Source organism: Dipodomys merriami, unplaced genomic scaffold, assembly GCF_024711535.1.
Source record: "Dipodomys merriami isolate MVZ:Mamm:240054 unplaced genomic scaffold, mDipMer1.0.p SCAF_10, whole genome shotgun sequence".
Classification (NCBI taxonomy): Eukaryota; Metazoa; Chordata; class Mammalia; order Rodentia; family Heteromyidae; genus Dipodomys; species Dipodomys merriami.
Window position 1 is genome coordinate 16777232 of NW_027202271.1, and position 21748 is coordinate 16798979.

Sequence of the window (21748 nt, forward strand, 5' to 3'; positions counted from 1 at the left end):
GCAGAAGAGAGAGACAGAGAAGAAGAACTCTGGAGGGGAGCACAGGAGACAGGATTGACCAAGCCATGATTTCGTTCCCCCGCCTTTTTATCTGGTAAGGAGATGGAAGGCTGAGCTGGGTCAAACCCCCTAATGACCATTCAATGGGGTTTTATGAGCTTGGAATATTGGCAGTTGCTAAGTAGCAAGATGGATAATTAGGGTAGCAAAGAGCAAAATGGTTAATGCTGGTGGGTCCTATAAAAAATCATATTTGTCCTCCTTCCCTGTTTATGGAGGTAATAAAGGAGCCAACTGGACAGAGATGTTTGTGTTATCCAGTGGCACAGGCTTGAGGAAAGGGGGAATGAGTCTGTGTGACTATCTCTGTCTCTCCACAGATCCTTCAGACCCAGGTGCCCTCCATGGGCTCCTAGTAGCAGGAAATGTTCCCTAGAATGGAAAGCTTTGGGGGGAGGGAGAAGCCTCCTTACAGCCAGCAGGGCCTTCTTTGTCCTCAGAATAGGTAGAGCCCTGAGGCTGGTACAATTCTCCACCCACCCTCCCCCACTAAGGGTTCTGAGGGTAAGTGGACTGCTCTTTAGGCCCATTAGGCTAAAAAAGGCCGGAAGGGACTCAAGAGGTGAGACTTGACCTTCAGGACTGGAGAAGAGATGTTTTCCTCCGTACCCTGTGGTCTCCTGAGCATGGTTGCGTTGAGTTTGGGGTTCTGTGTTGCTGTCCAATGCCTCACAGAAGAGGCACCAGCTCTGGCTGGAAGACCTCTCTGGAGACAGTTTTACTGTGAGGAATGTTCTGAGTAGAACTGGTATTCAGACTTACTTCTCAGTATTTGTCCCAGATGTAGCTCCTTGGAGATGCCAGCAGCCCCTCTCCACATCTTTTTTCTCCTCTTTCTGTCTGAGCCACGTAACATCTGCTGAGCTAATTGGCCTTGTCCTATTACTCTGAGATTTGTTTCTAGGTCAAAAACAATGCTAGCACAGGTTTACAATAATAATAACCCTGAAATGGAGTTTGCTATATGCGAGAATCGCCCTGGGCTCTTTTTAATTTCTTTTTTAAAAAGTATCTTTAAGTAGTTGTACAAGGAGTTTTAACATGTCAGTATGTGAATATAATTCATCTTGATCAATGTCACCTCTTTTATCATTCCCCCCATAATTCTCAACCTCATCCCTCCCCTCAAGTTACCTGGCCTGATTTATGTACATTGAATATTATTATTTCATTTGCCCAATCTTCCTCTCCCCTCGAACTTAGTCCCTTTCAAGAATTCATTTGGGGAGCTGGGAAGGTGGCTCAGTGGTAGATCACTTGCCTTGCATGCCTGAGGCCCTGGGTTCAATTCCTTAGCACCACATAAGCAAAAAGAAAAAAGCCAGAAGTGGCGCTGTGGCTCAAGTGGTAGAGCGCTAGCCTTGAGCTGAAGAGCTGAGGGACGGCACCCAGGCCCAGAGTTCAGGCCCCACGACCGGACCCTCTCCCCAAAAAGAATTCATTTGGTTAAACTGCAAGTTAGTTGTTTAAAGGATTTGTACCATTGGAATCCTCCCCCCAGACTACACAATACTTTAGGCATATGATTGTGTATGTGTGTGTACACATGTGTGTGTGTATATATATGTATATATATATATATATGCCCTGTATATGTTTACCTATATATTTATCATTTTGATCTAACTACCACATATGAGAAAAAACATGTGTCCTTTGTCTCTCTGAGCCTGACTTGCTTCACTTAACATAATTTTTCCTAGGTCCATCCATTTCCCTGCAAATGACATAGCATCATTCTTCCTGCTGGATCTAGAAGGAAGACTCAGAAATAAACACATCTACAGCTATCTAATATCTGACAAGCAAACCAAAAATATATGTTGGATAAAATACAATCCCTGATTTGTTCACTTTGTTTGTTTTGTTTGTTTGTTTGTTTTGGTCAATCCTATGGCTTGAATGAACCCAGAGCCTGGTTACCGCACCTGCTCAAGGCTAACACTCTACCACTTGAGCCACAGCTCCATTTCTGGTTTTTATTAAAAATAGTTTTTATTGGTGATAAGAGTCTCATGGACTTTCTTGCCCAGGCTGGCTTTGAATCCTGATCCTCTGATCTCAGCCCCCTTAGTAGCTAGGATTAGAGGCATGAGCCACCAGTGCCTGGCCAACCCTAGGCTCTTTATATCCATTGTCCCATTGAATTCTTAAGAGAACCTCATGATGAAGTACCCTTTTTATAAGTAAGGAGAGTGCAAAGAAATGTGTCCCCAAGTCACCCAGCTTGTCTGTGTCAAGACTAGGAGCGAACCCTATTCTTTCTGACCATACTATGTTCTGCTTTTGCAGAAAACAGAAGCTTGAGTTAGGAAAAGGAATCTGCCACCAACAGGTTTTATATTCCTCTCCTTTCCACCCATGGATTAGGAGACTGGCTCTCAGAAGTTTTTTGTGACTTGGAAGTTGTTCTACTGTGTCATTTTATACTGACCACTTTTTTCAAGTCTTGATTTGGGGTGCTAGAATACGAGGTATAACAGGAGACTAGACATGTGAAGGCAGAGGCTGGAGTAGGCATGGTTGTGGCATGGTGTGTGTGTGGGGGGAGGGGAGAACATGTTCACTCTGCAATAGAGAGCCCAGAAAAATGTTCATGGTGATACCCTACTGAGAATCCCAATGAAAGAGAAGACACTGGCTACAGACTTAATAGTAGGCAAACCTATACGGAAAGCTTCACCAAAACCATGTGGATACAGGGGAGAGCTTTACATCATCTTTAGGGCAGATGATGGTCTCAGTGACTGTGTATGTGGCTCCCAGGAACTCAGGACCAGAGCCTCAGGAGCAGGAGGGAGGTCAGTTCACAAAGTTCCTGATGGACAGAAAGCTCCAGTTCCCAAGAATCCACCCATTCTATGGTTGTCCTCTGAGTAAAAGACAGAACAGACTCAACCACAACTTAGCATGCTCAATGATCTTTTATTGGAACTATTTCAGGAAATAGGCAAACATAAGAGGTGTGGGACATGGGGAGGTTTGACTGGTGTTCTAAAGTGTTATGTCTTCGCACAGCCCTGCCAGCAGACAGCTCCATTGCCCTTGAGATGCATGTTGGTCTTGAACTCATGGCAGGTATATAAGGATATACAATTCTTCAGATGAAACAGAAAGATGGCCATGAAGGCTAACTTCACAAAGATTACAATGTAGTACCGTCTGGGCACAGGTGAGGCCCCCCAGTACAGAGGAACTTCAGAGGCTGGGAGAAGAGGAGAAGGAGCAGGAAATATTGGAGAGAAAGAAAAGGAAGGAATGAAGAGCACAGACGAAAGGTGGGCCCTTAGAGACCAGAGATGCAGTAGTGACCGAGCATGAATAGAAAGTGAAGCAAGGGCCAGCAAGTAGGTGGAAAGGGGCAAGGGAAACAGAAAAAGAAGAACTTTGCAGAAGAGAGATGCAAATAGCACAAAGGAAAGTGAAAGAGACTGGAGCTTGGAGCATTCTGGAGAATCCAGAGGCCTGCAGTAGCTCTTCACACAGGATGATTAACTTCTTTCTCTGCATATATTTTGGGGTTCCGTTTCCTCCCCATACTCCCAACTGGAATCTGACTTCCACCTCCCACCACCAGGACATTTCTGTTAGGATTAGGGCTTCAATAAGGCTGATTTGGGGAGGAGCTTGGCTATGACTTACTAGTTGATACAGCCAAAGGTCTGGAGTGTGTGTGTGTGTGTGTGTGTGTGTGTGTGTGTGTGTGTGTGTGTGTGTGTGTGTGACAGTACTGGAGCCTAGGCACTGTCCCTTAGCATTTTGCTCAAGGTTGATATTTGAGTTGCAGTTCTACTTTGGCTTTTGGGTGGCTAAGTAAAGAGTCCCATGGATTTTTCTGCCTACACTGACTTTAAACTGTAATCTTCAGACCTCAGCCTCTTAATAGCTAGGAGACACAGGCTCCCAGCAACTTTTGAGTTTTTGATAAAATTACTCCATTCTATCTAGTATGAATAATCGAGAGTTGATTTTTTTTCATTACTCTTTTGGAGCTATTGAGGATTCAACCCAAAGCCTTGAAAAAGCACTCTGTGTCTCCAGTCATAACCCTACCACCCCTCCTCTTTGTTTCTGATAGTCTCACTAATTTTGTGCTTCTTGTCCTTGAACCCTCTATCTTTCTGCCTTTGCCTCCTGTAATCCTGGGATTACAAGCATGCACTACCACTCCTGACTAAGAGTTGATAGTATTTTGAAGAGGATGGCTTCAAACATTCTGTTGGTGGGGACTGTCAGGGAAATTGCCTGGGGTAAGGACAACACAGGAAGGGAAGAGAGAATGTGTAAGGCAAGGTTTGCAGCCATCTTTCCTAGTCTGAGGGCCCATAGGAAGTGTTTGGTCTTCTTCGATTGCCTTTGACTTCCCTGAGGGGCACTGAGGCCAATTCTAAGGCCCCCGTGTAGGACTGAGCAAAAAGGACATTTTGTGGTTTCAGGAATCAGACAGGGAGAGAAAGACTCTAGGCCCAGCCCCTTGAGGGAAAAATCCTAGCAGAAAGCAGTCTAGTCAGTGTGGGTAGGAATGAACCCAGGAGGGTTCTGAGATCAGGACCAGGTGGAGTACTTCTGCAGGGAATCTGTCTAGAGGCAAAGAGGCTGACCGAGACAATCTTAAAAACTGCAGGCCACTTACATGCCCCATGCCTCCTGCTATGAATTTTGCACATGGGGTGTTGGCAAAGCATCAGGCCTCAGGGCTAGGGAAACTCATGGCATCGGGGTAGGGGTGGCAGGCAAGCCAGGCAGGCCCCTTAGCTTCTGTAACTCTTCTTGGTGGATGACGTCTTGGAGATGATACGCATGCTAGAGCTGCTGCCACTGACACTGCGACCACTAGTGGAGCTGAAGCCGCTGCTCCCGCCACTGTAGCAGAGGCCACTGCCACCACTGTAGCCACCCCCACCCACACAGAGGCCGCCACCACCACTGTAGCCCGTGCCCCCGGAGGATGAGACCACAGCTGCAGAGAAAAGAAGGACACAATGAGCATGTACTCAGGCACCACTGGTTCCTTAGGTACCCTGATCCCTCCCACGGCATCTGGCTCCAGGCAACCCTGTCTCCCCCAGGAGCCTAGGACAGCAGTCAGCTCGGAGACAGCAAAGCACAGGGGTTGGCCTGGATGTATACACCTGTCACAAACTGCCTTAGGGCTTTGTGACTTCCACAGCTATAACCACATTGATCCCAACGGGCCCAAGGGGATGCCATTATGACACTGACTCCTGCCACCCCCTCCCCCCACACTGTAGAGAATGAAAGATGGAAGTACAAGGAGACCAGATGATATGTCCAAGATCGTGCCTGCCAGAAAGCAGGGCTTTAGGCTCCTGTCTACCAGTGGCCTCTTATGTTGGATGGAATAGAAAGTTTCAGATTTAAAGAAGGGAACATCGACTCCCATGTTGAAACAGGTCCAAAGGCTGTCCTGATGAGCCTTCCTTCAGTGCTGACATAGAGAGGCAACTCTCTAACATTGGCTCCCTGAGGCGTTTGCTCCCTGGGAGGCAGTACCCCCGGCCTGTCAACACTCGGAGCCTTTGCCTGACCTTTCCTGAGGGTTTGAGAAACTTTCCTGCTCCTATTGCTAGTCTGACCCACTTGGGGCCGAAAGTGTTCACATGTATGGTCAGAATTCAACACTCCATTGTGCTACCTCAGATGCCAGGCTTTCCCTAAGTCCTTCCCAGCCTGGGGTGGGAAGATACACTAGGATTATTCCTCCTGCTCTCTTCCTGGTGGTCAGTTGGGGCTATTCCATGCCAGTATCTGTTCTACTTGTCCAATTCATTGGCTTCAGTTCTAAAGGTGGTGTTTAACCTGCTTCGTAGCCTCCTGTTAGTGTGAATTCTCAGCTGCCAGATTAGCTGAGAAAGTCGGGTACTCTAACGAAGGCCTCCAGGCTGTTGGAGTAGTCTGATCCCATGAAGGATCTTTGGGGTTAGGCTGGAGTCACATTCCAATGGAGTTCCCTAAGAGATCATTCCAGAAGGAAAGGAAGTTACTGAGCTCAACACCTGCTCCCCACTTAGGGACAGTGAATGTTCTTGTCCTGAGTTTATTCTTGACCCCTCTGAGAAGATGGGCCAAAGAAGACAGAGGTCTACAGAGAACCCCTAAGAGGACTTTCATGACATCTGTGTCCCTTGTTAGCCATTCTATTAGTGATTCCTTTAGTGAATCCTTATTAATGATTCTACTGGATCCCATGTTACTTCTGGATTTTCTATCCTCCCAAGACATTTACTTACAGATGTTCACAGCTCCAACGCCTTCTCCTGTGAGTCTGTGGCATGCAGGGAGAGAAGAAGACATGTCATTGTTGGGAAGTTAGAGAACCCTGCGTTCTTTGTATGGGCAGTGTCAAGTACAACTGTGTATGTGCCTAACCAGTATCACACTCATCAGCTTTACAATACTATGCAAATTATGTGAGGGGAAATGTACAGCAGCGCACAAGTCAAGATACACAGAAAAATTCCTGTAATCCTAGCTACTTAGGAAGCCAAGATCTGAGGATCACGGTTCAAGGCCAACCAGGGAATTAAAATTCATGAGATCTATCTCAACTAATGGCTAGGTTCGCTAGCACATGCCTGTCATCCCAGCAATGAAAGGAAGCACAAATAAGAGGATTGTAGACCAGTTGGCATCAAGGGAGATCCTATCTCAAAAATAAACAACACATACAGCTATAATAATAGAATGACAGCCTAGCGACTGTGAGGGCCTGAGTTAAAATCCTAGCGCCCCACCAGAAGGAAAGATACATCAGATTGCCAGCATCTCTGGGGCGAGGACTTCATGAGCCCTGGCTTTCCAGAGGTCACAACCGGCAGGCAATTCCTGAACTTTGACCCTGGCCCTGCTCTGAGTGCAGTGGGAGTTGTGGGGAGAGTCGTGACCAGAGAGAGCCTCTAAAGGATCAGCCACATTCCCACCTGTTTCTAACTCTGGACTGTCTACCCAGAGGCCTGACTGGAGCCCTGTGAGCTCCTGTGGCCTTGGGCATGCTATCATTCTCTGGTGACAACAATTTGGGCCATGGTGGGAGCAGAGGTAGCCCACCTGCACTCTTCGCCCTCCAGCAGCTTCCTGTAGGTGGCAATCTCAATATCCAGTGCCAGTTTGACGTTCATCAGCTCCTGGTATTCTTTGAGTTGTCGTGCCATGTCCTGCTTGGCCTTCTGCAGGGCCTCCTCCAGCTCTGCCAGCTTATTCTTGGCATCCTTGAGGGCCAGTTCCCCGCGTTGCTCAGCATCAGCAATGGCCGCCTGGAGTGAGGCACACTGCCAGCAGAGATAAGAGTTTATGACATTGGGGCTGGGAAGGTGGCTCAGTGGTACAGTGCTTGCCTTGCATGCATGAGGCCCTGGGTTTGATTCCTCAGTACCACATAAGCAGAAAAAGCCAGAAGTGGCACTGTGGCTCAAGTGGTAGAGCACTAGCCTTGAGCTGAAGAGCTGAGGGACAGCACCCAGACCCAGAGTTCAGGCCCCATGACCACCACCAACAACAACAAAAAAGAGTTTGTGACACTTCTCACAGAGAAGGCAGAAAGATGTGGGCTTTAGGTTAAAATACAAAGAATTCTCTGAAATGGATTTCATGGCACATCATATTTTTTTAAAGAACAAAAAAGCCTCATTTCCATGTCTTGGAGTTCATTTTGCTTAGCCTCATCTTATATGGTCCTATGTACATAGCTATTGAGCTATTCTGCTTATCTGCTAGGACTATCCTAGACATATACTAATTATTACAAATGAGGGAAACCATGAGATCTATGTTTCTTTGGGTCTGGCTTACTTCAATTAATATGCTTTTTGCCCCAAGTCTTTCCAATAATATCTTTTTTCTTTTGTGTTTTTTTCCCCTGTGGTTTATACCCTGTTGTCATTGTATTTGATTTTGGTACCCTGGGTATATATAGTTATCTGAATTAAGGAAGGAAAGGGAAACAACAAAATGCTGAGACAAAGACCAAAGGGTGAACCTTGCAACAGCATAGTCACAAGACAATGTGCTGGAAATGAACTGTACAACTTGGGAGAAAGGGATTGGGAGGAAGGGAAAGTGGGAGAAAAATGAGGGAGGGAGTAACAAGTTTGATAAGAAATGTACTCATTACCTTACATATGTAACTGTAACTCCTATGTACATCACCTTGACAATAAAATTAAATTTTTAAAAAAAGGGAGAAAAGAAATTGCTCACTATATTCCTGTGGCTCATACCTGCAATCCTAGCTACTCAGGAAGCTAAGATCTAAGGATCATGGTTCGGAGATAATCCTGGGCAGAAAAGTCCATGAGACTCTCATCGCCAACTAACCACCAGAAAACCAGAGGTAGTGCTGTGGCTCAAGCGGTAAAGTGCAAGCCTTAGACAACAAAGGTCAGTGATAGCACTCAGGCCTTGAATTCAAGCTCCAGCACCAACATAAAAAATAATAAATAAATGAATAAATAAATAATCACTTCTGTCCCTCTTGGATAATTTAGCCCTCATCAGGATGGAGTAGGGGGTTTTCTGAGGTCCTTCCATGTTGGCCTTCTCTGAACAGTGGGTAATTAAAGCAGGCCAACTGTGACCTTCTGGGGCTCTAGAAAAAAGGGTCACTCTTGGAAGGGCACACAAATTCACTGTCAGAGAGATTTCTCTTGCATTAGGCTAAGTTAGGCCCAGACCAGGTCTGGACCTAAGGTGGGGGAAGGGATTGGATGACCTTTGGGAACTCAGCTGTACCTGCTTCTTCAGGTTTTCAATCTCAGAGCGCAGCCTCTGTATGGCTCGATTCAGCTCCGAGATCTCTGTCCTGGTGGTGCGTAGGTCATCCCCATGCCGGCCAGCAGATCGCTGCAGCTCCTCATACTGGAAGGATGGAAGGAAGGAGTAAGGGGATATGCTCAGCAGGTGGGAATAGGCAGGCAGGGGAAAGAAGGCTGGGTATCACTAGGGCCCTGCAGGCTTTGGATGTGCTACTTGGAGAATCTTGGCTCTGCCATTCTCCATCCTGTCAAATTCATCCTTATTGTCTCTTGTTTCCCCCTTTTCCTGGGCCTGGCCTGGGTTCCCTTTCCCTCCATTCTATGTATTTCACCCTCCCAAACCAGCAGGAGACTCATCCTTTTCACAATACCCGATCAGGAAACTCCTTCATAATTGTCTAGATACTGAATTCATCATCCTCTGTGACTTGCAACTTAGTGACTGCTCTAACCAGGAAATCTCATTCTGTAATCTATATTGAGCCTTTGCCTCTCCGAGCCTTAGCTCCAGTCTAGTGCTTTAGAAAGCACTAGCCCATCTTCCTGACCTCCCAGCCTTTCTTCCTCTTGCTGGTACTGATGGCTGGAAGTGTCCAGTTGTACCTGGTTGTCAGATATAGAGCAATGAGTGTGTGCCATCCATCATGGCAGAGTGACAGATCATTTGCCCATGCCTGCCTCTTCCCCTAGCTCCTGAGGTGCCTGGTCTGGTCTCTGGGCTGGTTTAATTAATTTGACCTTGATGTCTCACCTTGGTCTGGTACCAGGACTCAGCTTCAGCCCGACTACGGTTGGCAATGTCCTCGTACTGGGATTTGACCTCTGCAATGATGCTGTCCAGGTCCAGGTTGCGGTTGTTGTCCATGGAGAGGACGACAGAAGTCTCAGAGATCTGAGCCTGAAGCTGAGCCAGCTCCTGTGATCAGAACCAAAGGGGAGAGTTAAGGAACGGCAAGTGTGTGTTTGTGTGTGTGTGTGTGTGTGTGTGTGTGTGTGTGTGTGTGTGTGTGTGTGTGTGTATAAAACACATATATGTATTGGGAGACAGTGACCCATCCAGAACAGGCCCTGGCAGGTAGGCTTTTGCACTGTTGGAGTAGAGCTTAATGCTTTGGCCTGAGAAGCCCATAAAAGAACATTATTTTGCAGTTACCCTGTATCATCAGCTCATCTACCCAGGAGAGCAGTAGTACAGGTAATGAAAGCCAGAATTATCCAGAAGCTACTGACATTCTGCCAAGGGAACACATCATGGCAACAGTCACTGCTACAATGTCTCACTCTAAGAAAGCTCAGCCCCTCACACCAAGTAAGGACATGATTTGTCCAGAGGGGCGGCACAGATCTGCAACATCCCATCCTGTTCCCCATCCCCCTAACTTCAGTGTTCTCTGTTCATCTGGGATGGGAAAAGGAAGGGCCCCAGACTAAATGTTGAACCAGTTTAGATGGTGTGCTCTGAGTCTCAGAGTAGCTAATCACCATTCTGGGCTTGAGCAACTTCTGTGATGAAGTCATGCTCAGACAAGATAGATTTTTTTTAACAGCAAACCTATGATTAATTTGTGTGTGATCTCTTTTCAGAGTTACCCAAGGAGTGGTTCTCAAATATAACCTTAGATTGGCAGCAGGAGCCTCCCCTGCCCAGAAGCTCAGTTGAGATGCAACATTCTGACCCCCAGACTTGCTTCATCCTAGCAGGTTAACAGAATGGCCAGAGCATTTAATGCTATGGAGACTGGGAATGATCAAAGTCAGAGTATCCTTTGGCCCTCCTTATCAGGAATTGGTTGATCCATTTCCTACAGTTTCCTTCTCCCAGGTAATTTCTTCCTGCAAGGTCTTAGAAAATGGGCCCTGCTGGGTAGAGGACCACCACAGAATTAGTCAGTGTCACACTGATTATCACAGTGAAGAGGGTATGCAGGATAAAGAAGCCATTTTTCCCTCCCTATGGGTTGTGAGTTGTTCACTGAGCCCACCCAAGGAGTCAGAACCACCATACCTGGTCCTGAAGCAACATGCCAGAATTCAGTTTGGCACTAAACATAACTAACTCTATGGACACATCACCTCTCCCATCTGGAGGTACGCAATCCAACCTACATCCTACCTCCATACCACTGTCCTATCTCCTCATTCTACCCCTCCCCTCACCATGCTAACCATGCTGCCTGGGTGGGGAAGGGGGAACAATACTAGTATTACAACTCCTGTGCCTCATGTCTTCTTGACTCATGGCCTAAATTCCTTCAGATTTCTTGTCACATGTCACACACACACAGCTGTCTTTTCTATCTCTATTGTCAGCTTTCTTCATTGCCATCATCACAGCAGAAATGGAATCATCTTTGCCTGTCTCCACAACTACCGTGAAAGACCTAGGAATTTAGGAGCTTCATTGTGTATGTTCAGTTCTGTTCCTGTACGCTGAGCATCCTCAAGGCAAACAGGCTGCTGTACCAGGCACTCCCAGAAGCACCTGCAAGGCTCACAAATTGCCACTTGATTTGCATAATCGTTTCGCTCTGCGGTTGGTCGTCTGGGAAGAGCTGCCGGTTGGCTTAGGCTAGGTGGGGCTGGGCTGAGGCAGCCAGGTGTCTCAGATAGTTCTATGGAACTACATGCATTTGGATGCTTTGTCTCTCTTTATCCAGCACTTGGTCCTAGTGGGCAAAGCAGCTGTTTGTTTGTTATTTTACCTTTTCTGATCTGCCAGTTACCCCCAGAGTATCTCATTTTTCTCCCTGGTAGGGAAAGCATCCACTCCATCAATTATAACCTGCAGCTGTGATGAACAGCTAGGTGCAGGACAAGGAAAATCCCAGCAGCTTTTGTATCCCCCTCCCTGCATTGCCCACCCCCACCAACCCTCATGACCAGGGAGCCCCAAACCCTCTCACCGCCTCATAGAAAGCTCTCAGGAAGTTGATCTCGTCCACCAGGGCATCCATCTTGGCCTCCAGCTCTACTTTATTCATGTAGGCAGCATCCACGTCCTGGGCACAGAATATACCACCTGTTCATTAGCTACATGGATAGATCTCCTTATGTTACCTCCTGCACTGTCCATGCTAAGCCTCTGGGCTCCAGTGTCTTTGTCTGCCATAGTGTCCTACTCTACCTGGATCCCTTTCAGAAGCTGCTTCTCTTCCTCCTCCAATGGTGTCTCAGAGTATATTCTTCCCTCTCTTTGCTGGTCCCATCAAGTAGGAAGACCCAGACCTCTGTGGCCTGGTCCCTGTTCTGTCCTTGTCCCCTGAGCTCAGGCTAGGTGCATGGCTCAAGTAGCCTCCATGTCCAAGGGACTAAGTTCAGGACAAGGCCCACATTCCTGTCCCCATCTCTCCAATGGACTCTGTATAGGGAGAGGCTGGTGCCATAATCCACAGTTCAGTATAGGAGTCCTGGATCCTGATCTGTTCTGATTATTTGAGTAACCTGGGCAAACCACTTGATCTGCCTGAGCCTCAGTTTTCTGACTTTTTTCTTAAAGAACTCTGGCCTTGGTCATTATCCCTGGGTTCCTCTTGCTCAAGGCAAGCACTCCACAACTTGAGCCATAGTACCACTTCTGGATTTTTCTGAGATTTAATTAGAGATAAGACTTTCCTGCCTAGGCTGGCTTTAAACAGTGATCCTCAGATCTCAGCCTCCTGAGTAGCTCTGATTATAGGCATGAGCCACCAACGTCTGGCAGTTGTCTGACCTTTAAAGTAAAACTTAGCCAAGCACTAGTGGCTCACCTATAACTAACTACTCAAGAGGCAGAGATCTGATTGCAGATTGAAGCCAGCCCAGGAAAGAAAAATCTGTGAGACTCTTGTCTCTAATTAACCTTCAAAAAGCTGGAAGTGGCACTGTGGTTAGAGTGCTAGAGTGCTAGCCTTGAGGAAAAAAAAAGCTCAGGAACAGTGTCCAGGCCCTGAGTTCAAGCACAAATAATGGGAAATAAGGAGAGAGAGGGGGGGGGATAGGAAAGAAGGAAGGAAGGAAGAAAGGAACAGAGGGAGAGAGGGAGAGAATGGAAGAAAGAAAGAAAATAGTAAAACTTGTTTCCACAATTTCTTGTGCAAATTAGACTCTTGGTCAGCCATGCTACTGGCTCAATTGACAGCTCTGTGCCCTCCAGAGAGCCTGGAATCAGGGGGTGCATCAGCCGCCTCACCTTCTTTTTTTTTTTTTTTTTTTTTTTTTTGGGTCCAGTCGTGGGGCCTGAACTCTGGGCCTGGGCGCTCGCTGTCCCTCAGCTCTTCAGCTTGTCAAGGCTAGTGCTCTACCACGTGAGCCATAGTGCCATTTCCAGCTTTTTTTTTTCTTTTTGCTTATGTGGTGCTGGGGAATCGAACCCAGGGCCTCAGGCATGCAAGGCAAGTGCTCTACCACTGAGCCACCTTCCCAGCCCCCGCCTCACCTTCTTGAGCACCACAAACTCATTCTCTGCTGCGGTGCGTCGATTGATTTCCTCTTCATACCTGTAGGAAGAGCAGAGAAGAGTGGGTATCTGTGAGTGAGGTCAGAACATGAGATTGCAGGTGGACAGATAAAGAATGAGGCTTCTAGAGCAGGCTTGGACTATGTTCACCCTGTACATATATGTCCTCAAATTCCAAACCAACAAATAGCCCCTACTCCAAACCAAACTAAGCAGAAAGCAATGCAACAGACCCACCTCTGAGATGGATTCTTCCTGAAATGTCTTGGACTTCCTGGGACCCCCAAAGAAGCATGCATGCTTCCTGTTTTACAAAGAGACTTGTCCTGTCTCAAACAGGTAGTGAGAGGAAGAGCAGGGAGAGCTGGGGAGATTGGAAGTCCCTGAGGCTGGGGACCTCATGATGCTCTCTGTCCACACACTGTTCTCAGACACACCGAACTACAGCCTAAGGTTAATGGGAACCTCTCTTCTTCCTCTTTCTCCTCCCTTCTTCCTCATTCTTTAATTTGCCCTAGGTAGCAATCCAACTAGGGACATATGGCAGTGCCCCTGCTTGCCAGCCTTGGAGAAGAAAGTCTACTCTTCGCTCCATGTGACCATACCCCACCCACCACCGGGAAATCCCACCCCCTTCACTGCACTGGGCTCCTCCACCTGCAGGCTGAGTAACCTTGCCAGGTCCTTTAGCTTCTCCAATTCTGTCCCAGTTAATAAAGCAGCAAGGTATATTCTTGTCAAGCCACACAGTACAACATGAGTGCATCATGAGCAGTCAGGATCACTCTGCTTTCCCATTGTCTCTATTACCCAGTGGGTCTGTGCAAATCTTTCCCATCATCAGCCTCTCAATTCTGGGCCTTGTCCATGTTCTCTGGGAAAGCCAAGGTGGCTGTCCTGGTTATCTCCTTTTAAAAAGGAAATCTGAACACGTTTCTTCTTCACCTACCTTCTCACAGCTACCTCGGCCTTTTCTGTTTCTCTGTTCATGCTCCCCCTGATACACAGGACTTAGATCTCACAGGAACACTGCCTGGTGGTGAACCAGGAGCACCATGATTTAACAGAGCCTCCCTCATCTCTCCCCTGTGCCTTCTTATCTCTCAGCCTTAAGCTTTAGACTCCTTCTCCAGGAAGCCTTGTTAGATAGAAACACTGTCACCCTGTGTTTGCATGTATATTATAAGTTACCCATCTACACTCACTTCTTTCATCTGGAACTATATCACACACACACACACACACACACACACACACACACACACACACACACACACACACACACACACACACTGAGAAACTTCCTACATGACAGTCATAGTCACCTAGCAAGTGCTTCTCACAATTTTTTTAATGCTCTTAACCCCCCTTATGGGGTGGGCATTACTGATATCCCCTTGAACAGACCAAGAAACTGGGGCTTAGAGCAGGTGAATATTTTTCTTATGGTTATCTCGCTGGTAAGCACCATGGACTAGGTTCTGTGGCACTGTCTGATAGAATTTTCCTGCAACAATGGGAGCACTCTATGTTTTCATTCCCTACAGAACCCATTTGTAGTGATGGAGCACTTGAAGTATGGCTAGTCCGACTGAGGAGTTGGAATTTAGGTTTTATTTGTGGCACCATGTTCAATAGTGTGACTAAGCCTGGAGCTCTTACTGCATTATACAAACTGTAACTAAGGCTAATTACCAAGTTACTAATTTTGGTTGGGTCAAAAGAATTAGAAGTCAGTTAGAACAAGGAAAAGGAGTAAAAAAGCAATAAAAACTAAAAAGTTATGATAGCCACTAGTACAGAAGTATACATGCTTCATGCAGAGTTTGTGTGCATACACACTTGTGTGGAACTGTGCATGCGTGTATGGGAGTGTGCATAAGTGAGTGCGTGTAGGTGTGCATGTGTGCAAATGTGTATGTGTTGCTGTGCTGTGCACACGTGTGAGCATGTACAATAGTGTGTATGTCCATGCATGTGTGAGTGTTGCACTGATGTGCACCGGTGAGTGTATGCACCCAGTGTACATGGTGTGAGTGTGCATATCCATGAGTATGTACATGTATGTGCTTATAAGTGCACATCTGTGCATATGCGCATGGCTGTCAGTGTGAGTGTGTATATCCATGTGTCTTGAGAGAATGCACACAAATGTCTCCCTCTTCTCTGCCCCACACACCTTCTGTTGGGGTGCATGCATGCTCATGGCAAATGAGCATTTAATTGACTAAATGAGGAGTGGGATTCTCCAGGCCTAATGTTTTACTTGTGAGTTGCTACATTGCATAATTGACTCCTACCTTTCCTGACCTGCAGAGTCTGAAAGGCTGTGGGTGCACACAGCTCTTGGATGTTAGTCATCATCCTCAGAACCCCTTGCTTCTCCCTAAAGCCTCAACATTTTTTTGTTGGTCATAGGGCTTGAACTCTGGGCCCAGGTGCTGTCCCTGAGCTCTTCAGATCAAGGCTAGCACTCTACCACTTGAGCCACAGTGCCACTTCCAGTTTTCTGGTAGTTAAAGCCTGCCTGGGCTGGCTTTGAACTGCGGTCCTCAGATCTCAGCCTCCTGAGTAGCTAGGATTACAGGTGTGAGCCACCGGTGCCCGGCAGCCTCAACATTTTTGACCATAGGGTCCCAAGTTCTATGTAAATGTCTGTTTGAGGTGTTCCATTTCCCATTACACTTGGCACTTCTGAAGAGCAGAATCCATTCTTCCTCTCTCTCTGGCCTCCCCACAGAGACAGGTGCAGGACTCTGGCCTGCCAGTGGCTAGCCCAGCACCCACTCACTTGTTCTTGAAGTCCTCTACCACATCCTGCATGTTCTTCAGCTCCGTCTCCAGCCTACCCCGCTCTCCTCCCAGGCAGTCCAGCTGCCGCCTCAGGTTGGTAATGTAGGCTTCAAACATGGGCTCCAGATTGGTCCTGGTGATTTTGTGCTCTTGCAGGAGGCTCCATTTGGTCTCTAGGACTTTGTTCTGCTGCTCTAGAAACCGTACCTGTTCAAGTCAGAGGTAAGAGACTGTGAGGGCTCCTATGTAACAGTGTCTGAGATTCTCCAGGATATCAGCCCCTGCCCTCTTCCCCCCCCCCACCCCCCTGCCCTGCCCCACACCAATGGTGCAAATGGCTCTCCATGATATCAGATTCTAGGTGTTAGATTCCTCCTCTTCTCCTTGGCTGCAAGGAGTCCGCAAAGAAGACAGACAAGTGAATGTGGGTACAGTGATCTTTGGGTTTTGTTTTTGAAGAAGTAGAGAGGACTAGGGGTTCTTTATTTGAACACACCAAACCATGCCAGTATGGGATCAGTTAAGAAAACAGCACTCCACCATCTTGTGACTGATGAAATTTTGATTTTTGTTAAATGGGTAGAAGGTGTGTGTACAGAAAATTCCATCCGCTCATTTTCTCTCTGACAAAAATCTCTCCTAACCCAGAATCTGGACTCATTGGCCTGTACACTGGAAGGGGTCACTGAGATGTGTGGCTGAGACACAGGCACAATCTCAGCTGTGTCTCTCACCATGAACAAACTCTCTCCTCTCTGTATTTTCTCAAGTCTTGTGGTGGTGTACTGTTAACTTGGTTTTTGTTTTGTTTTTACCTAGCCTGGATCTGCTCCTGAGTCTGGGAAGTATGCCTAATCTTACCCCCATCCATGAAGTCCCTCCACAGGAGGGCCTGAAATGCCATCCACCCCCCGGAGAATAAAGGATCAGGGCTTCCATGACTCTGGAGATGGCAGTGTCCCCATCACTGATGGCAGTTCTCAGGACAGTCTTGAAAGTGTCTCCTTTCCTCTCTCATTGTTAGAGGAAGAAAGATGTCCTCGCTTCATGTCCTTCCTACCCCACATCCCCTCCTGGTTAATCAGGGAAAAACAAGGTTCAGGACCTTCCCTTTATAGCAAGGCTCCTAGAACATCTCACCTCTGTTGATACCATCCAGACTAGGTAGAGAGGGACATGTGAGACAAAGCTAAAAAGCATTGGTTGGGCAAGGAGATGCACGCCAGCAATCCCTGAAGGACTTGCCTCTCCCCTCTTGGCCTGATCATTTTATGTATCTAAAGATGGAATATGAAGGATTGACCCCCCCACCCTCTTGTCCCAGGCCCATACAGAAGCCAGGCAAAATCCCAGGTATGTGTGAACTCCTTTGAAGTGCAGAAAGAGCAATCTATCTAAGCCCAGCTGTAAACATCCCATTGTGGGCCCAACTGAAAGGCCCCCACCTTCCTTGACCTAGTGGCTTTTTCATTCACCTCTGCCTCCTTGCTCGGACCTCCTATAAAAACCCAGCTCCTGTCTCAACTCTCGGGCACAACCTCCAAACCCACGGGAAGGTCTGTGCCCCTCCCTGTTCCTCAATAAACAGTCCTCACCTGTTGATGATCGAGTCTGGCCTATTCCTTTTCCATCCTCCTCCATTTTCCTAACAATCCCAGCTACTCATGAGACCTAGGTAGGAGGATTTTGATGCTAGGCCATCCCCAGGGAAAACCATGAGACCCTGTCCAGAAAACAACTGAAGTAATAAAAGGCCAGAGGTGTGGCTCAGGAGGAAGAGCATCTGCCTATTGAGAATGTATCCTTGAGGGTTGTTTTCTTTTCCTTTCTAAAAAACCAAAGAACCAGTGTCCCTGTGATGTCCTTGGCTATGTCTCTAAGTCAAATGATCTGCTCATGTGATGAAGCTTTTATAATCAAGGGGCCTGTGAGTCTATCTGTCCATCTGCCCAACTCATATGAGAAGTTTGGTGGGGTTTCCCAGCAGGAATGGAACCGGTGCTGTACTTTCTCTTCCAGAATGCAACCTGGGAGATTAATTTTGATTTATTTTTAGGTGCTGATCCGGGGGCTTGAACTCAGGGCCTGTATGCTGTCCTTGAGCTTCTTTTTTACTCAAGGCTAGCACTCTACCACTTGAGCCACCACTCCACTTTTGGCTTTTTTTGGTAGTTTAGAAATTAGAGTCTTGGGCTGGGAAGGTGGCTCAGTGGTAGAGCATTTGCCTTGCATGCATGAGTCCCTGGGTTCGATTCCTCAGCACCACATAAGCAGAAAAAAAATAACCGAAAGTGATGCTGTGGCTCAAGTGGTAGAGCAATGGCCTTGAGCTGAAGAGCTGAGGGACAGTGCTCAGGCCCAGAGTTCAGGCCCCACGACCGGACCCCTCCACCCCCCCAAAAAAGAAGAATCTCATAGACTTTCCTTCCCCTGCTGGCTATGAACTGTGATTCTCGGATCTCAGCCTCTTGAATAGCTAGGATTACAGAAGTGAGCCACCAGCGCCTGACTTGGTCTTGATCTTTTGCTCCTCCCAGGCAAATGCACTCAGCTGAGAGTGCATGACAGAGTCTCTCCCCAAGCTGGGACTTCCTAGGACACTAGGTTTCAGGCAGGACTGTAGCTGAAGTCACAAGTTTCTGCTCACCAAAGGATACATGTTAAGTGCTCTGAGTGCCTCCCATTGTCTTTCAACTCCCCAGACATAGTCTGTCCCAAGAGTAGGTCACCAGGAGATGCCCTTATCTTGGGAAGACACAGTTAAAACTAACTGTGCCAGAGATGCCAATGTCCATGAACTTGGAATCTAATTTTTTCCCTCTTTTCCTCAAGATTGATTCCCTCTGCTGTCTAGTTGTCAGCCAAGTTCACAATCACCGGCCATTAGGATTTTCTAATGGGTCACAGAGCTCCAGGGTCTAGGGATGGACATTTCCCTGCTCCCACCCCACCAGCAGACTGCCCAGCCTCCAGCTCGGCAGGCAGGTTTTGGGAAATCACAGACAAAACTCAGGAAAGTACAAATAAGCCATAGACCCTTACAGAGCAGCTGCTTTTCAAAGGGGGTCCACACGTGCCCCTTACCTTGTCAATGAAAGAGGCGAACTTGTTGTTGAGGGTCTTGATCTGCTCCCTCTCTTCCTTGCGCACCCGCTGGAGAGAAGGGTCGATCTCCAGGTGCAGGGGGGTCAGGAGACTCTGGTTGACCGTGACTTCTTGGATGCCCGCAGCTCCAGGCACCACTGCACCTCCAAATCCATACCCACCATAGGCTCCTCCCATTCTGTACCCTATACCACCCAGCCCACAGGCAGCACCCCCAAAGCTGCCCCGGCTGGAGCGATAGCCCCCACTGACAGAGATTCTTTTGCTACCCCCCATGCTGTGCAGGCTCCTGGTCCCAAAGCCACCCCCAAAGTTGCCTCCAAAGCACTTCCCACTCTGGGATACAGAGACAGAGCTGAAGGCTGGCCGGCAGCCTGAGAGGAGGCTGGCTGAGGAGGCACTGAAGTTCCGTGTGCCCCCAGACTTAATGGTCACAGAAGATCGCTGGGCCATGGTAGGAGCCGGTGCCAAGAGAACGAAGATGCAAAACTGTCTAAGGAACGAAGAGCCTTCACAGTTTAGCTCTCTGGGATTCTCCTTGTCTTTTATTCCTTGCAAGAACTGGGCTTGGTCAGAGGACATCAAAGACCACTCTGTTGAGTTCACCTCAATGGCATGTCTGGCCACAGTCCATTTTCTTACCCCACTAATCACTGGTGGAACACCCTACCCAGGGCAGGATCAGGCCTGGGGAGTCCAGCCTGGGGCAGGCCTTGGTGCCAAGAGCCTCACCACCACCCAGAGTCCCTTTTTTCCCCTACAGCTCCCCCCTCTAGTCTCAGGTCCTAGACTCGGACCCGAGCTATCTGACTGTTCCATTCTGGGACTCATGATTCTTTTAAGAAAAATTAAATCTGTTTGTTGAGGATTGATCTGTGTCATTCCTGTGACATGTCTGCTGCAAGCCTTATTTCAGCTAATTCTCCTACTTCATGAGGGTAGATGATCAAACTAGTAATTACCAACATTTTTTTTGGAGCAGGTAGCTCTGATGAATAGTTGTCCAGTAATCCAGCAACCATCTTCTTGTTTACCCTTCAACATTAGCTATTTTTGTTTCGTTGGCTGGTTTTGGCTTTGCAGGGGGGGGGGTGTGCATTCGTGTGTGTGTGTGTGTGTGTGTGTGTGTGTGTGTGTGTGTGTGTGTGTGTGTGTGTGTGTGTGTGTGTGTGTGTGTGTACATGCACATGCATACCCTTTTTTGTATATTTGTTGTGTGTGTATGTGGTAGTATTGTGGCTTGAACTCAGGGTCTCACTCCCCTTTGGCTCTTTTGCTCAAGCTAGGATTCTAACATTTGAGCTATACCTCCCCTTTCAGCTTTTTATTATTTAATTGGAGATAAGAAGATGAGAGTCTCTCTGGATTTGTCTGTCCAGACTGGCTTTCAGCCTTGATCCTCAGACCTCAGCCTCCTCCGTAGCTAGGATTACGGATGTAAGCCAGTACTACTGGGCAAACATCAGCTATTCTTGTTCTTGTTTTACATGTGAGGGAATCAGAGAACAGAGTAGCAACACAATGTGACTAGTGAATGTTGGGACTAATATTAAACCTGCTTGTCTGACCAGGTTATGTGCCTGGAATCTTTGTACCTCATGCAGCTGGGAAAATTGGGCCTGCAGAGGAGAGGCAGCATAGTGGGAAGAAGCAATCAGAATGTCACTCCACATTCCGTTGCCTCTATTCCTCCCCTCCCTGGTCTCCATTTGCCTTTCCCACAGGACCAGAGGATTTAGCAATTGTTGGTATCATTTCTTTCCTTCCTGTCACCTTCACCTTGTACCATTCTCAACTTCTGTCCTCTAGTAGCATACATACTGCTCTTCTGATTTGGGGCCCCTCCCTTCCCTGCCATTCAACCCCCCCGGAGAGTTTGAGTTTTCCTCTCCTGAATTCTCGTAGGTCTCATCGGTTTCTTGTTCTGTCTTGAGCACTGAGCCCCTCCTTCCAAGCCAACTGGGACCCTACTACTCAGGCCCAGCAGGAGGGATCCAGGGGACTCATAAACTCAGGAATGTGGGAGCTTCCCAAATGTCTCACTACTGCCTGCAATTATAGGCTAAATTGCACCTTGCTTTGGCCCCAGGGCTGACTTTTAACTTCTCTCCTGTTATTTCTCTGTCCTGGTCTGCAAGTTTGAAATTGTCAGGGAACAATTGAGCCCCTTTGGCTGGAGGAGGTGGGGAAGGGCTGGGCTACCTTCTCTACATCAGTGTCCCATGTCTCAGGAATGGCCTGGCTTTGGGAGTGGATGGGAGGGGATAGCTTAGCCCTCTATGTCATACTAAGGAACAAAGGAGGCCGGGCAGGGATTCTGCCCAGGACTAGAGCTTTCCAAACAAAATGTTCTGAGGAGAGGTAAGAGGAAGTGAGAGAAGGGGGAGAAAGTCTCTTTAATCTCCTGCTCCTACACCCACCCTCCTCCCACACCTCCCTCTTGGCTCCAAGGGAAATGGGCAACAGCTGATGTGATCTGAGGGTTGCCTGTGGGGAATCCGGCAGTGGGCAGCCTGGTAGAAATGGGCTAGGCACACCACCACCACCACCACCACCATCATCATCATCACAAAAGGGCTAGATG

The 21748-nt window shown here is 47.7% G+C and overlaps 1 protein-coding gene across 1 annotated transcript; it reads right to left on the bottom strand.

Moving 5' to 3' along the window:
* Positions 1–4811: 4811 nt before the first annotated feature.
* LOC138836905 (keratin, type II cytoskeletal 5-like) lies at positions 4812–19741 on the bottom strand. Its single transcript, XM_070035585.1, has 9 exons — positions 19144–19741; positions 16058–16266; positions 13246–13306; positions 11735–11830; positions 9583–9747; positions 8809–8934; positions 7129–7349; positions 6312–6346; positions 4812–5020 (listed from the first exon to the last, which is right to left on the bottom strand). The coding sequence occupies exons 1-9, from the start codon at positions 19615–19617 to the stop codon at positions 4812–4814; spliced, it is 1596 nt and encodes a 531-aa protein (XP_069891686.1). The 5' UTR covers positions 19618–19741.
* Positions 19742–21748: the final 2007 nt, after the last annotated feature.